Raw genomic sequence first — 17943 nt, forward strand, 5'->3', positions numbered from 1 at the left:
CAGTTGTCTACCAATCTAAGGTAATACGCAAGGACATTAACACATCCGACACATATGTAGGATTAACCGAGGGAGAGTTCAAAACCAGATGGAACAATCACAAGGCTTCTTTCAGGAACAAAAACCTGCGAAATACCACAGAACTCAGCAAACACATTTGGGACCTCAAAGACAATAATGTTGAATATTCAATAACATGGCAAATTCTTGCATCCAGCACACCTTACAATAGTGGTAATAAAAGATGCAACCTATGCTTGAAAGAGAAACTGTTTATTATTTACCGTCCAGACCTGTCATCCCTCAACAAGCGCAGCGAAATTGTCACAGCATGCCGCCATAGACGGAAACACCTCCTAGGTAACACATGAGCCAATCACCACGCCCCTAGGCCAGCCTGTACCCACCCACTCTGTGCCCTATATAAACCATGGTATGCGAATGCTCCCATTAAAATCTCCTGACGATTGAGGGTACCCCCCCTCATGAAACAGGCCTGTAGAGATGAAATAGTCTTGTGATTTTTTTTCCCACACATACATATATTGCGCTCTACTACGGTATCGAGCACTATTTTTTGGATAACCTTATTAAGACATATATATATATATATATATATATATATATATATATATATATATACATATATATATATATATATATATATATATATATATATATATATATACACATATGTATGAAATACTTGACTTGGTGAATTCTAGCTGTCAATATACTCCTCCCCTCTTAACCACGCCCCCAACCACGCCCCCACCACCCACCTCCCGAAATCGGAGGTCTCAAGGTTGGCAAGTATGCTTACCCTCGATCAAAGTTCCCCACGCTGGTGAGAGACGTGTTGGCAGACGACCGGGAGGAAAAGTGCGACTCCAACATAAGGCGGTGGAGCACAGGTGAGAGTAAAGCATCTGCAATGTGTTCCCTCTCCTTTGCTCTGAATATGACATGGCAATTGGAAAACGTCCCAACGAGCCTGAAGTGAATATCCGTCTCACACTCAGGTGTCATCACCGCGTGTGCACTGGCTGAACGTGGCCTGGCAGGGGCGCTGTTGTTTCTTACTGGTCATGCACAGGACAGAATTATCATGCTACTGCTTAAAAAAATGCAAAAAAGGTGACTCTTTGCTCAACACATGTTTAGAAGAAGTAAAGTGAAACCAAATCCAGCAGACAAAAATGACTTCTTTTATTTGTTTCATTTCTCACAATGTCTGACGTTCAGAGTTTGGCTCACATTTCTTCTTTTCTTACTTGTCGTCCTGGTTGGGATCCATGGCAACTGTTAATAAAGACGACAATAATTAGAGAGTGCTTAGGCCACATACTCAGTGGCCTAGTGGTTAGAGTGTCCGCCCTGAGATCGGTAGGTTGCAGAGGTGGGACCAAGTCATTGTTTTGCAAGTCACAAGTAAGTCTCAAGTCTTTGCCCTCAAGTCCGAGTCAAGTCCCGAGTCAAGACAGGCAAGCCCCGAGTCAAGTCCAAAGTCAAGACTGGAAAGTCTCAAGTCAAGTCCTAAGTCCTGCATTTTGAGTTTCGAGTCCTTTCAAGTCCTTTTAACCACAGACTAATATATTAACACAGATTGTGTATGCTTTTCAAACGCTGTATTTATTTATTAAAACAAGTGCATTTTAAATTGCAGGAAAGAAAATTGTGCTGACATTGCACTTTATAATAGCACTATTAACCAGTCATTTTAAACATTAACTCATTCCTTTACAGAACAAACACATTGAAAAATAAAGTGCAAATGTACTTATTTGTACAAAAGTGTTAACATTGAAAAAACATGACATATACGTGAACATAACAAAAAAGTTGTACTTTTTATATGTCAGGGCCCTATGCTGCATTGGATTTGCAAAAGACCAAATTAGCCAAGAGTCTGTCAGTCATTTGTGCACGATGGGGGCGTAGTATGATGCCACCATGGCTGAAAACTCGCTCCACTGGAGCACTGGAGGCAGGCACTGCCAAGACTCTCATGGCCACTCGGAACAGTGAAGGAAGAGTCTTCATGTTCAATGCCCAGAACAAAAGGGGGGAGAGAGTTTTTTTGGGTTGGTGCACTACTTGTAAGTGTATCTTGTGTTTTTTATGTTGATTTAATTAAAAAAAGAAAAAAAAAATATATTTCTTGTGCGGCCCGATACCAATCGATCCACGGACCAGTAGCGGGCCGCGGCCCGGTGGTTGGGGACCACTGAGGTAAACAACCAACAGTATGTCAGAAAGCTAGCTAAAACGGTACACTTATTCATAATATAGTATACATTTTAACTGACCTTTATTTGACTATTTTTGTCTTTTTTTAGGTGGCTAAAATACGCGGTGCTGCTGACCGCCGTCTAACGTTACGTGTGATATATTGACTAACGTAACCCTGCTTAAAAAAAATCACTGAACAAAAAGTATGAATAAGGTAGTGAACTGCAACAGATTCCCGTGTTTGCAATAACGTTATAACGTTAGCAGTGAGTTTACAGCCTCACTGATTTAACTACGCAGCAAATAAAAGTCACGTTACTTAGCCAATAAACGTTATCTTACATTCAAAACTTACCGTTCTTTGTGCAACTTCAAATGCCGGACGAAGTTGGAAGTTGTTGCCTCTCCATCAGTAATTTTCGAACCGCATGTGTTGCATACTGCAAACCGTTTTGTGTTGACCACCTCGTAATTTTTATACCCAAACAAAATTATTTTAGGTATCATTTTTTGTTCACTGGCGTGTGGTTTGGACATGTCTTCTTCGTTGGTTGTCCTGCAATTTGATTGGATGAATGCTGTGTGATGAAAACAAAGTAGATCTAATTTGATTGGCTGTTGTACTGAGAGCACACCAGCTGACACACGCAACGCTGATAGACAAGTACACAATGAAAAATACGGAGCGCTCCCGAATAACTTTTTCATCTTTGGGTTTTGGGGAAAGTAGCAAGTCATGTCAAGTCATGTCAATTCAAAAGGCTCAAGTCCAAGTGAAGTCACAAGTCATTGATGTTAAAGTCTAAGTCGAGTTGCAAGTCTTTTTACATTTTGTCAAGTCGAGTCTAAAGTCATCAAATTCATGACTCGAGTCTGACTCGAGTCCAAGTCATGTGACTCGAGTCCACACCTCTGGTAGGTTGTGAGTTCAAACCCCGGCCGAGTCATACCAAAGACTATAAAAATGGGACCCATTACCTCCCTGCTTGGCACTCAGCATCAAGGGTTGGAATTGGGGGTTAAATCACCAAAAATGATTCCCGGGCACGGCACCGCTGCTGCCCACTGCTCCCCTCACCTCCCAGGGGGTGAACAAGGGGATGGGTCAAATGCAGAGGACACATTTCACCACACCTAGTGTGCGTGTGACAATCATTGGTACTTTAACTTAACTTTAACTTTGTCTGCATTTTCCAATCCTGTATTTAATGCGCTAAATTTATGTTTGCAATCCCATTTTAATGATAATAAACTAATCATACACTTTGCGGGTACACCTGCACAATTTATTGAGGCCAATACTGCCCTAATAAGGTTTGCTTTAATGCAGGGGTCCCCAAACTACGGCCTGCTGGCCGGATCCGGCCCCCCAGCATCCAAAATCTGGCCCACAAGAAGCCCCAAGTTAAAAACATTTTTTTAATTTGTTTTAATTTTGAATTTTTTAATCTTTCCTTTCTAATCCATTTTCTACCGCTTGTTACTCTCGGTGTCTCCTAGCCGCCCAGGCAAATCATATTGTCTAAAAATTAATTTTCCCATCGATAACGTGACAATGTTAAATGTTGATGAACATCAATGTTAATTGATGTTAAATGACAAATATACACACACATATATATATATATATATATATATATATATATATATATATATATATATATATATATATATATATATATATATACAGGTAAAAGCCAGTAAATTAGAATATTTTGAAAAACTTGATTTATTTCAGTAATTGCATTCAAAAGGTGTAACTTGTACATTATATTTATTCATTGCACACAGACTGATGCATTCAAATGTTTATTTCATTTAATTTTGATGATTTGAAGTGGCAACGAATGAAAATCCAAAATTCCGTGTGTCACAAAATTAGAATATTACTTAAGGCTAATACAAAAAAGGGATTTTTAGAAATGTTGGCCAACTGAAAAGTATGAAAATGAAAAATATGAGCATGTACAATACTCAATACTTGGTTGGAGCTCCTTTTGCCTCAATTACTGCGTTAATGCGGCGTGGCATGGAGTCGATGAGTTTCTGGCACTGCTCAGGTGTTATGAGAGCCCAGGTTGCTCTGATAGTGGCCTTCAACTCTTCTGCGTTTTTGGGTCTGGCATTCTGCATCTTCCTTTTCACAATACCCCACAGATTTTCTATGGGGCTAAGGTCAGGGGAGTTGGCGGGCCAATTTAGAACAGAAATACCATGGTCCGTAAACCAGGCACGGGTAGATTTTGCGCTGTGTGCAAGCGCCAAGTCCTGTTGGAACTTGAAATCTCCATCTCCATAGAGCAGGTCAGCAGCAGGAAGCATGAAGTGCTCTAAAACTTGCTGGTAGACGGCTGCGTTGACCCTGGATCTCAGGAAACAGAGTGGACCGACACCAGCAGATGACATGGCACCCCAAACCATCACCCAACCATGCAAATTTTGCATTTCCTTTGGAAATCGAGGTCCCAGAGTCTGGAGGAAGACAGGAGAGGCACAGGATCCACGTTGCCTGAAGTCTAGTGTAAAGTTTCCACCATCAGTGATGGTTTGGGGTGCCATGTCATCTGCTGGTGTCGGTCCACTCTGTTTCCTGAGATCCAGGGTCAACGCAGCCGTCTACCAGCAAGTTTTAGAGCACTTCATGCTTAAATGAAATAAACATTTGAATGCATCAGTCTGTGTGCAATGAATAAATATAATGTACAAGTTACACCTTTTGAATGCAATTACTGAAATAAATCAAGTTTTTCAAAATATTCTAATTTACTGGCTTTTACCTGTATACAGCCTGGCCCCCGACCAAATTTTTTTTAACCCAATGCGGCCCCCGAGTCAAAAAGTTTGGAGACCCCTGCTTTAATGCTTTAATATTGGAGATGAGAATACTCACTGATCAATGTTTTTTATTGAGAGTGTTTCTAATTTATTGCTATACTCATTGAGCTTAGTGAGATGGAAAAAAATATTAAAAACAACAAACACAAAAAAAAAATCAACATATTGTTAATGACTACTGTCTGTTCCATGCTAAATATATAATAACATATAAAATGTGACATATTATAATATGAAATACCTAAAATATAGTGCAGTATAATATTATGTATGATTCTCAAACTGTGGTATGTGAACCACTTGTGGCACGCCAAAGAATCACTTGATTAAAGTACAGTGTTTTATTTTCCTAGATTAAAACACAGTGTTACTGTTCAAAATGTGTGTAATGTTACATTGGCCAGAAAAATTTAATATGCTTGTGTTATTGAATACATAGACCTACTACGTTACTGTATTTTAATGTTGGTCATTATGCACAGCCAAGTGTTTTCTGATGTGATACTTGGTGATAAGAGTTCGAGAACCACCGTGTTTAAATGTAATTAAAAATAAAAAAAAATCATACAATACTTAAAAAAAACAAAAAACATCTTCTTTATTGGGATTTGTTTAAAACAAATATTACCGTATTTTTTTAACTATAAGTCGCAGTTTTTTTCATAGTTTGGGTGCGACTTATACTCAGGAGAGACTTATGTGTGAAATTATTAACACATTACCGTAAAATATCGAATAATATTATTTAGCTCATTCACGTAAGAGACTAGACGTATAAGATCTCATGGGATTTAGCGATTAGGAGTGACAGATTGTTTGGTAAACGTATAGCATGTTCTATATGTTATAGTTATTTGAATGACTCTTACATAATATGTTACGTTAACATACCAGGCACATTCTCAGTTGGTTATTTATGCGTCATATAACGTACACTTATTCGGCCTGCTGTTCACTATTCTATATTTATTTTAAATTGCCTTTCAAATGTCTATTCTTGCTATTGGGTTTTATCAAAGAACAAGAAAGTTTGATCATATTACGCCTATACTGGCTCACCTGCACTGGCTTCCTGTGCACTTAAGATGCGACTTTAAGGTTTTACCACTTACGTATAAAATACTACACGGTCTAGCTTCAAAGAACTCCGGCTTATTAGTGATTCCCAGAGCCCAAAAAAAGTCTGCGGGCTGTAGAGCGTTTTCTATTCGGGCTCCAGCACTATGGAATGCCCTCCCGGTAACAGTTAGAGATGCTACCTCAGTAGAAACATTTAAGTCCCATCTCAAAACTCATTTGTATACTCTAGCCTTTGAATAGCCCCCCTTTTTTAGACCAGTTGATCTGCCGTTTCTTTTCTTTTCTCCTCTGCTCCCCCCTATGGCTGTCCGGGGTCGGGACCCGGGGTGGACCGCTCGCCTGTATATCGGTTGGGAACATCTCTGCGCTGCTGACCCGTCTCCGCTCGGGATGGTTTCCTGCTGACCCCACTGTGGACTGGACTCTAACTGTTATGCTGGATCCACTATGGACTGGACTCTCACAATATTATGTTAGACCCACTCGACATCCATTGCATTCGGTCTCCCTAGAGGGGGGGGGTTACCCACATATGCGGTCCTCTCCAAGGTTTCTCATAGTCATTCACATCGACGTCCCACTGGGATGAGTTTTTCCTTGCCCTTATGTGGGCTATACCGAGGATGTCGTTGTGGCTTGTGCAGCCCTTTGAGACACTTGTGATTTAGGGCTATATAAATAAACATTGATTGATTGATTGATTGAAATAAAAATGTCCCCAAAAAATGCGACTTATATATGTTTTTTTCCTTCTTTATTTTGCTTATACTCCGAAAAATACGGTAAATATAATTTAATATAACACATAATATTTAACATGTAATATACGATTTGCATAAAATACAGTATAATATAATAGTTATTAGATAAAACATAGAGTAATATTAAAAAAATAAAAATAAATAATAATAATACCTGGGATTTAGATAGCGCTTTTCTAAGTACCCAAAGTCGCTTTACATGTAGAACCCATCATTCATTCACACCTGAAATAATACAAAAATAATACAATACTCGAAAAAATCTAATTTTTTTATAATGTTTGATTGGAAAAAAAAATCTAAACAATTTGGTTGAATAATTAATAACTTTAGAAAATCAAAATTCACACTTTATATTAATTATATATGTATAATAGAGGTTTACATAGATATGGCGCAATATAGTCACACAAAATGATTAATTATTCATAAATCAAATTTTATGTATTATTATACGTATTATTATGCAAGGAAATATTATATCATACTGTAGAATCAAACATTCTGATTAAGGCAGAACTGCATTATATTGTACAGGTGTACCTAATGCAGTGTCTGTATTTCCCACGACAACAAGACATCTCCTCTTACCTCGAATGTCCACCTTGCACTCCACCTCGTCCTTGCCCAGCTCGTTGACGGCCACACAGGTGTACTTGCCACCGTCGAAGGTGCTCGGCTTGCGAATGTTGAGGGTCAGCACCCCTTGGTTGTTCTGCATCAAGTACTTGGGGTCCTCGCCGATGATCATCTTGTTTTTCATCCACACGATCTTGGGCTGGAGAAAGGACACAGGCAACAAATGCATTATTAAACTTTTCATAAGTTCTCGCCTGTTTAAGGAGGTACTTGCTACTATTGGATCAAGTGTCCTTAACATTATCAATAGTAGCCTCTCTTCTGGAATAGTTCCAGTAGAGTTTAAACATGCAGTGGTACGACCTCTACCTAAAAAACCCAGCCTCGACCCCTCTCTCCTCTCTAACTTCAGACCTATCTCTAATCTTCCATACATTTCCAAAATATTAGAGAAGGTTGTCTACAGTCAGTTGTTGCCCTTCTTAGAGGATAATGGTATCACTGAGCTGTTCCAGTCCGGTTTTAAAGCCCTCCACAGCACAGAGTCAGCGCTTCTAAAAGTTTTTAACGATATCCTCCTGTCCACTGATTCTGGTAAATATGTTGTCCTGGTGCTTTTAGATCTGTCTGCTGCGTTCGACACCATCGACCACGCCACCTTAATCACTCGTCTTGAGAACTGTGTGGGCATTAAGGGCGTCGCCCTCAACTGGTTCCGGTCGTACCTAACCGACAGGAGTTTTTGTGTAAAAGTAGACAGTTTTATGTCGTCCACAGCTCCTTTACCACATGGGGTCCCCCAGGGCTCAATCCTTGCCCCAATTTTATTTGCGCTTTACCTTCTCCCCCTTGGTTCTATTTTTTAGAAAGTACAGTATTGCATTTCATTTTTATGCCGATGATTGCCAGATTTATTTTCCCATGGCACAAAATAACACGGTTCAACGTCTTATTGACTGCCTGCACGACATCAAAGTCTGGCTTTCAGCTAACTTCCTGAGCCTAAATGAAGATAAAACAGAAGTTATGTTGTTCGGTCCAAGTCGCTCTCCCTCCCCCAACGTTGACCTCGGCACTCTGACCCCGTATCTCAGCGACTCTGTCACAAACCTGGGGGTAAAGTTTGACTCAGATTTTAAATTCGAAAAACAAATCAGCAGCGTCGTTCAAAAAAGCTTTTATCAATTACGCCAAATAGCGAAAGTGAAACCGCTTCTATCAAGACATGATCTTGAGAAATTAATCCACGCTTTTATCTCGACTCGTCTTGATTACTGTAATGCCCTGTATGTTGGCATTAGCCAGGCCTCCCTCGCCCGCCTGCAGCTCGTGCAGAACTCTGCTGCTCGTCTCCTAACACAGACCCGCAGACGTGAGCACATCACCCCTATTTTAGCGTCCCTTCACTGGCTCCCTGTGCGTTACCGAATACATTTTAAACTCCTTTTATTTGTTTTTAAATGTCTAAACAACCTCGCGCCAACCTATCTCTCCGACCTCCTTCAGCCTTACTGCCCCACCCGATCCTTAAGATCAGCCGATCAGCTGCTGTTGACGGTCCCTGACACAAGGCTGAAGCTTAGAGGTGACAGAGCTTTCGCCGTTGCTGCTCCCAAGCTCTGGAACGACCTACCCCTGAGTGTTAGACAAGCCTCCTCTCTTCCTGTTTTTAAATCTCTCTTAAAAACATACTTTTATTCCATGGCTTTTAACACTGAGTGATATCCATCCTGCAATGGCGCCCCATAATACACCTGCTGTGATCCTGTTTTTATGTTTTTATGTTTTTATTAATTCTATTTTAATTATTTATTTTTTATCGTGTTCTGTTTGTGTTGTGTTGTGTTTGCTCGGTACTCGTTTTATCTTTTAACCTGCTCATTGTACAGCACTTTGGCTACCCCTGTGGTAAATTTTAAATGTGCTCTATAAATAAAGTTGATTTGATTTGATTTGATTTGATAAGTGACAACATACAAAGGAATGGCGGCGGTATCGACTGACTCCACAGGCCATGTTTACATGATCACGCGTACCTTAGGGAAGCCTCTGACAGCACAGCTGATGGCGGTGGTGTATCCTGCCACCGCACTTCTGTCCACCAGGGGCTGAGTGAACTTGGGCACACAGGACATGTCTTTCTCCTGGTATGGGGACACTTTCAACTCCAGACCTGTGGGCGAAAGATTTGACCTTTGATCTCTAGTATGATCACTAAGGCTCGGGGTTTAGGGTTAGCATCAGACAGCTGTACCTAGCTTTGCATGCACTTTAAAGTTGCTATAGTCAGCTGTTTGTGTTAAACGTGCACGTATCACGCTTGGAAATATGGCAAATACACTATATTGCCAAAAGTATTTAGCCACCCATCCAAATGATCAGAATCAGGTGTCCTAATCACTTGGCCCGGCCACAGGTGTATAAAATCAAGCACTTAGGCATGGAGACTGTTTCTACAAACATTTATGAAAGAATGGGCCGCTCTCAGTGATTTCCAGCGTGAAACTGTCATAGGATGCCACCTGTGCAACAAATCCAGTCGTGAAATTTCCTCGCTCCTAAATAGTCCAAAGTCAACTGTTGGCTTTATTGTAAGAAAATGGAAGAATTTGGGAACAACAACAACTCAGCCACGAAGTGGTAGGCCACGTAAACTGACAGAGAGAGGTCAGCGGATGCTGAAGCGCATAGTGCAAAGACTTTCTGCACAGTCAGTTGCTACAGAGCTCCAAACTTCATGTGACCTTCCAATTAGCCCACGTACAGTACGCAGAGAGCTTCATGGAATGGGTTTCCATGGCCGAGCAGCTGCATCTAAGCCATACATCACCAAGTCCAATGCAAAGCGTGGGATGCAGTGGTGTAAAGCACGTCGCCACTGGACTCTAGAGCAGTGGAGACGCCTTCTCTGGAGTGATGAATCACACTTTTCCATCTGGCAATCTGATGGACCAGTCTGGGTTTGGAGGTTGCCAGGAGAACGCTACATTTCGGACTGCATTGTGCCGAGTGTGAAATTTGGTGGAGGAAGAATTATGGTGAGGGGTTGTTTTTCAGGAGTTGGGCTTGGCCCCTTAGTTTCAGTGAAAGGAACTTTGAATGCTCCAGGATACCAAAACATTTTGGACAATTCCATGCTTGTGGGAACAGTTTGGAGCGGGGCCACTTCTTCTTTTAACATGACTGTGCACCAGTGCACAAAGCAAGGTCCATAAAGACATGGATGACAGAGCCTGGTGTGGATGAACTTGACTGGCCTGCCCAGAGTCTTGACCTGAACTCGATAGAACACCGATGGGATGAATTAGAAGAAAGACTGAGAGCCAGGCCTTCTCGACCAACATCAGTGTGTGGAAGAATGGTCAACAATTTCTATAAACACACTCCACAACCTTCTGGACAGCCTTCCCAGAAGAGTTGAAGCTGTAATAGCTGAAAAAGGTGGACCGACATCATATTAAACCCTATGGGTTAGGAATGGGATGGCACTTCAAGTTCATATGTGAGTCAAGGCAGGTGGCCAAATACTTTAGGCAATATAGTGTACAGTATATCCCTTGGGTGTATTGTGAATATATGGTAAATACGTGCTAGTCGACAAATTGCTTGACACAGATAGCTAAATAAAATACATACCAGGTTCTCAATAATATTAAAATTCATGGATTGTGTGGAAAAACATATCATGTGGTGAGGCAGGCGGTCTGCCAATCCAGGTACCTCTGGATTGGCAGACCGGGGTGGTGGTTCCTCTCTTTAAAAAAGGGGAACCGGAGGGTGTGTTCTAACTATCGTGGGATCACACTCCTCAGCCTTCCCGGTAAGGTCTATTCAGGTGTACTGGAGAGGAGGCTACGCCGGATAGTCGAACCTCGGAATCAGGAGGAACAGTGTGGTTTTCGTCCTGGTCGTGGAACTGTGGACCAGCTCTATACTCTCGGCAGGGTCCTTGAGGGTGCATGGGAGTTTGCCCAACCAGTCTACATGTGCTTTGTGGACTTGGAGAAGGCATTCGACCGTGTCCCTCGGGAAGTCCTGTGGGGAGTGCTCAGAGAGTATGGGGTTTCGGACTGTCTGATTGTGGCGGTCCGCTCCCTGTATGATCAGTGTCAGAGCTTGGTTCGCATTGCCGGCAGTAAGTCGGACACGTTTCCGGTGAGGGTTGGACTCCGCCAAGGCTGCCCTTTGTCACCGATTCTGTTCATAACTTTTATGGACAGAATTTCTAGGCGCAGTCAAGGCGTTGAGGGGATCCGGTTTGGTGGCTGCAGGATTAGGTCTCTGCTTTTTGCAGATGATTTGGTCCTGATGGCTTCATCTGGCCAGGATCTTCAGCTCTCACTGGATCGGTTCGCAGCTGAGTGTGAAGCGACTGGGATGAGAATCAGCACCTCCAAGTCCGAGTCCATGGTTCTCGCCCGGAAAAGGGTGGAGTGCCATCTCCGGGTTGGGGAGGAGATCTTGCCCCAAGTGGAGGAGTTCAAGTACCTCGGAGTCTTGTTCACGAGTGAGGGAAGAGTGGATCGTGAGATCGACAGGCGGATCGGTGCGGCGTCTTCAGTAATGCGGACGCTGTATCGATCCGTTGTGGTGAAGAAGGAGCTGAGCCGGAAGGCAAAGCTCTCAATTTACCGGTCAATCCACGTTCCCATCCTCACCTATGGTCATGAGCTTTGGGTTATGACCGAAAGGACAAGATCACGGGTACAAGCGGCCGAAATGAGTTTCCTCCGCCGGGTGGCGGGGCTCTCCCTTAGAGATAGGGTGAGAAGCTCTGTCATCCGGGGGGAACTCAAAGTAAAGCCGCTGCTCCTCCACATCGAGAGGAGTTAGATGAGGTGGTTCGGGCATCTGGTCAGGATGCCACCCGAGCGCCTCCCTAAGGAGGTGTTTAGGGCACGTCCGACCGGTAGGAGGCCACGGGTTAGGGTTAGGGTTAGGGTTAGGGTTAGGGTTAGGGTTAGGGTTAGGGTTAACCCTAACCCTAACCCTAACCCTAACCCTAACCCTAACCCTAACCCGTGGCCTCCTACCGGGTTAACCCTAACCCTAACCCTAACCCTAACCCTAACCCTAACCCTAGCCCTAACCCTAGGGTTAGGGTTAGGGTTAACCCTAACCCTAACCCTAACCCTAACCCTAACCCGTGGCCTCCTACCGGGTTAACCCTAACCCTAACCCTAACCCTAACCCTAACCCTAACCCTAACCCTAACCCGTGGCCTCCTACCGGGTTAACCCTAACCCTAACCCTAACCCTAACCCTAACCCTAGCCCTAACCCTAGGGTTAGGGTTAGGGTTAACCCTAACCCTAACCCTAACCCTAACCCTAACCCTAACCCTAACCCTAACCCTAACCCGTGGCCTCCTACCGGGTTAACCCTAACCCTAACCCTAACCCTAACCCTAACCCTAGCCCTAACCCTAGGGTTAGGGTTAGGGTTAACCCTAACCCTAACCCTAACCCTAACCCTAACCCGTGGCCTCCTACCGGGTTAACCCTAACCCTAACCCTAACCCTAACCCTAACCCTAACCCTAACCCTAGCCCTAACCCTAGGGTTAGGGTTAGGGTTAACCCTAACCCTAACCCTAACCCTAACCCTAACCCGTGGCCTCCTACCGGGTTAACCCTAACCCTAACCCTAACCCTAACCCTAACCCTAACCCTAACCCTGCTCGGAATAACACCCTCTCCAATTCCGAATCTTATTTCCTCAAACCTGTCTTGGCGATGACAGCCGTGTTCTTGCTGTGCCGAGGCTCCTCGCTCAGGCCGCACAGGTTCTCGCTGTAGACGCGGAACATGTACTCGTTGCCCATGATGAGGTCGGAGGCCGTGCAGTGCGTCTGTCGGTTGTGTTCGTAAATGGTGAACCACTCCTGGAGAAAAGACCACATAGTCTATGTCCGGTTCACCGTTGGTAAAGCTTTCGCCTCACCTTTGTTTTCATGTCGGCCTTCTGGATGGTGTAGCCAGTGACCTCACAGTTGCCGTCGTCGGTGGGGGGTGCCCACTCCAGCGCGGCGTTAAAGCCCCACACGTCCGTCACCCTCAAATTCAAAGGAGGTCCCGGCTTTTCTAATTGAACCAACACAACGTGATCAGCGCAATTTGACCCGGCGATTTTCTTTCAAAGTGCACTTACCAACGACTCTGAGCTGGAAACTGGCCCTGTCCTCCATGTTCTCTATCTTCAGAAGCAGCTCGAACGTTCCGGAGTGCTCGCGTTCTGCCGAGCGGATGAAGAGGATGCTGTCCACGTTGGAGTTGCGGACATTGACCGTTTTAGGGTCAATAGGTTGGCCGTCCTTGAACCAGGTTGCAACGGGACGTGGTTTACCCTGTCAGACATTCATGATGTATTGTTTACAATCCACAAGGTTTATGGATGACCCAAAAAAAGGGGCTTTCTCTCTAACCTGGAAGGGGATGGTCAGGTTGATCTTCTCTCCCACTCTCCTGATGTACTTTGTCCTCAGCTCACGTGGGAGGCGGATTTTAGGATGCTCTACATTTGATTGACAGTCATTTAGTAATGTTGTACCCCCACCCAACCCTAAACCCAACATTGCCACCCTTGGTATGTTTACAGGCAGTAAAACAATAATATTGCTTGATTTAGATGAAACTAGCTTTTTTAAAACACATGTAAAAACTGAGTTAGGTTTTGGACTAAGGATGGGATAACATATTTAGAACAGTGATTCTAAAATTTCGGTACCTGTATCACTACAACAATAATAATAATAAAGTTAAAGTTAAAGTTAAAGTACCAATGATTGTCACACACACACTAGGTGTGGTGAAATTATTCTCTGCATTTAACCCATCACCCTTGATCACCCCCTGGGAGGTGAGGGGAGCAGTGGGCAGCAGCGGTGGCCGCGCCCGGGAATCATTTTTGGTGATTTAACCCCCAATTCCAACCCTTGATACTGAGTGCCAAGCAGGGAGGTAATGGGTCCCATTTTTATAGTCTTTGGTATGACTCGGCCGGGGTTTGAACCCACAACCTACCGATCTCAGGGCGGACACTCTAACCACTAGGCCACTGAGTAGGTATAATAACTTTTATTTATAATTCACTATTGATTTGACATCAATTTGCTACATATTAAAAGACATACAAACAAATAAAAGAGAGAAAAAATGGATAAAAACGTCACACGATTTACAGATTGAAATTAGCTGTAAACCTGCTCAGTGGCCTTGTGGTTAGTGAGTGTCCGCCCTGAGACTGGAAGGTTGTGAGTTCAAACCCCGGCCGAGTCATACCAAAGACTATATAGATGGGACCCATTGCCTCTCTGCTTGGCACTCAGCATCAAGGATTGGAATTGGGAGTTAAATCACAAAAATGATTCCTGAGCATGGCCACTGCTGCTGCTCACTGCTCCCCTCACCTCCCAGGGGGGTGAACAAGGGTGATGGGTCGAATGCAGAGGATAATTTCACCACACCTAGTGTGTGGGACTATCGTTGGGACTTCAATTTTAATTTAAACTTTAAACTGTAGTCATACGCAGGCTCCTTCTAGTGGTATGCCAAAAGATTTACTTAATTAAATATTCAAACACAGTGTTACTGTTCAAACTGTGTGTACTGTTATAGTCGCCAAAAATCTTAAATATTCTTGTTAAATAATTATTATTAGTCATTATTCACTTAAATATGATTATAAATCTGTCAAGTTTTTCTGTACTTCAGAAAGTAAAGTAGAGATTAGCTGATTCACGTAGGATTATCATCAAAGGGCAGTATGAATCACAATAATACATAACTGTTGATATTATTAGGGACCGCAATGTCCCTTTGGGACAGAGGACCCTATTGTAATTGTAAGGTTTTATTATTATTATTCCGCTGCCTCTTTGAGCTGTAATTTGACCCCCTTAACATGCTTCAAAACTCACCATATTTGACACACACATCAGGACTGGCAAAAATTGCCATCTAATAAAAAAACAAAAACAAAAAACCTCTATGTACGTCTGACTTAGACCTAGATTTCATACACTGACATCCTTCAGCAAAAATCAACAGTAAGTTGGCAATTCCCCCATTCAAAACAAACAGTTAGTAAAAACAGTCACTTTTGCTTCTTTGAGCTGTAATTTGACCCCCTTAACATGCCTCACCAAACTGGACACACACATCAGGACTGGCAAAAATTGCGATCTAATAAAAAAAACCAACCCCAAAACTCAAAATTGCGCTCTAGCGCCCCCTAGGAAGAAAACACAGACACAGCTGCTCCTAGCAAGAAAACTCAGACAAAACTGCCTGTAACTTCCAGTAGGAATGTCTTATAAACATGAAACAAAAACCTCTATGTAGGTCTCACTTAGACCTACATTTCATATTTTGACAACCCCCAGCAAAAATCAACAGGAAGTTAGCAATTTCCCCTTCAAAACAAAAGTTTTGTAAAAACCGGTCACCTTTTTTCAAACATTATCTCCTCTGAGTGCGTTTGCCGTGTCGGCTTCAAACTAGCACAGGAGAGAGATTGAACCCTTCTGATTAAAAGATGACCAAAGAGTTTTAAATACTGCTCCGGTTTGGATTTTATGTGCCGTCAAAGTCGGCCCCGTCCATCGCTGCTTGCAGCTTTAATTATATTATTGTGACTGCATCTCCTGGGGGGTAAGTCTCAGAGGTGGGACCAAGTCATTGTTTTGCAAGTCACAAGTAAGTCTCAAGTCTTTGCCCTCAAGTCCGAGTCAAGTCCCGAGTCAAGACAGGCAAGCCCCGAGTCAAGTCCAAAGTCAAGACTGGAAAGTCTCAAGTCAAGTCCTAAGTCCTGCATTTTGAGTTTCGAGTCCTTTCAAGTCCTTTTAACCACAGACTAATATATTAACACAGATTGTGTATGCTTTTCAAACGCTGTATTTATTTATTAAAACAAGTGCATTTTAAATTGCAGGAAAGAAAATTGTGCTGACATTGCACTTTATAATAGCACTATTAACCAGTCATTTTAAACATTAACTCATTCCTTTACAGAACAAACACATTGAAAAATAAAGTGCAAATGTACTTATTTGTACAAAAGTGTTAACATTGAAAAAACATGACATATACGTGAACATAACAAAAAAGTTGTACTTTTTATATGTCAGGGCCCTATGCTGCATTGCATTTGCAAAAGACCAAATTAGCCAAGAGTCTGTCAGTCATTTGTGCACGATGGGGGCGTAGTATGATGCCACCATGGCTGAAAACTCGCTCCACTGGAGCACTGGAGGCAGGCACTGCCAAGACTCTCATGGCCACTCGGAACAGTGAAGGAAGAGTCTTCATGTTCAATGCCCAGAACAAAAGGGGGGAGAGAGTTGTTTTGGGTTGATGCACTACTTGTAAGTGTATCTTGTGTTCTTTATGTTGATTTAATTAAAAAAAGAAAAAAAAAGAAATTATTTCTTGTGCGGCCCGATACCAATCGATCCACGGACCAGTACCGGGCCGCGGCCCGGTGGTTGAGGACCACTGAGGTAAACAACCAACAGTATGTCAGAAAGCTAGCTAAAACGGTACACATATTCATAATATAGTATACATTTTAACTGACCTTTATTTGACTATTTTTGTCTTTTTTTAGGTGGCTAAAATACGCGGTGCTGCTGACCGCCGTCTAACGTTACGTGTGATATATTGACTAACGTAACCCTGCTTAAAAAAAATCACTGAACAAAAAGTATGAATAAGGTAGTGAACTGCAACAGATTCCCGTGTTTGCAATAACGTTATAACGTTAGCAGTGAGTTTACAGCCTCACTGATTTAACTACACAGCAAATAAAAGTCACGTTACTTAGCCAATAAACGTTATCTTACATTCAAAACTTACCGTTCTTTGTGCAACTTCAAATGCCGGACGAAGTTGGAAGTTGTTGCCTCTCCATCAGTAATTTTCGAACCGCATGTGTTGCATACTGCAAACCGTTTTGTGTTGACCACCTCGTAATTTTTATACCCAAACAAAATTATTTTAGGTATCATTTTTTGTTCACTGGCGTGTGGTTTGGACATGTCTTCTTCGTTGGTTGTCCTGCAATTTGATTGGATGAATGCTGTGTGATGAAAACAAAGTAGATCTAATTTGATTGGCTGTTGTACTGAGACCACACCAGCTGACACACGCAACGCTGATAGACAAGTACACAATGAAAAATACGGAGCGCTCCCGAATAACTTTTTCATCTTTGGGTTTTGGGGAAAGTAGCAAGTCATGTCAAGTCATGTCAATTCAAAAGGCTCAAGTCCAAGTGAAGTCACAAGTCATTGATGTTAAAGTCTAAGTCGAGTTGCAAGTCTTTTTACATTTTGTCAAGTCGAGTCTAAAGTCATCAAATTCATGACTCGAGTCCAAGTCATGTGACTCGAGTCCACACCTCTGGTAAGTCTCCCCCTGTCTTTAAAAACTTGTGACACCTCTGTTTCTAACTTTAATC

General features: G+C 42.6%; 1 protein-coding gene across 1 annotated transcript in view; it reads right to left on the reverse strand.

Moving 5' to 3' along the window:
* Positions 1-1187: 1187 nt before the first annotated feature.
* Positions 1188-17943, reverse strand: part of mybpc2b (myosin binding protein Cb) — a 100897-nt gene continuing 84141 nt past the window's right edge. Inside the window, exons 22-28 of the mRNA XM_061967696.1 lie at positions 13910-13998; positions 13636-13831; positions 13429-13568; positions 13210-13369; positions 9524-9660; positions 7500-7686; positions 1188-1302 (exon numbers count right to left, since the gene is read on the reverse strand). Of these exons, the coding sequence (XP_061823680.1) occupies positions 1271-1302; positions 7500-7686; positions 9524-9660; positions 13210-13369; positions 13429-13568; positions 13636-13831; positions 13910-13998 (941 nt within the window). The 3' untranslated portion in view covers positions 1188-1270. The remainder of the gene's footprint in view (positions 1303-7499; positions 7687-9523; positions 9661-13209; positions 13370-13428; positions 13569-13635; positions 13832-13909; positions 13999-17943) is intronic.

Source organism: Nerophis lumbriciformis, linkage group LG11 (genome assembly GCF_033978685.3).
Source record: "Nerophis lumbriciformis linkage group LG11, RoL_Nlum_v2.1, whole genome shotgun sequence".
NCBI classification, from domain to species: Eukaryota; Metazoa; Chordata; class Actinopteri; order Syngnathiformes; family Syngnathidae; genus Nerophis; species Nerophis lumbriciformis.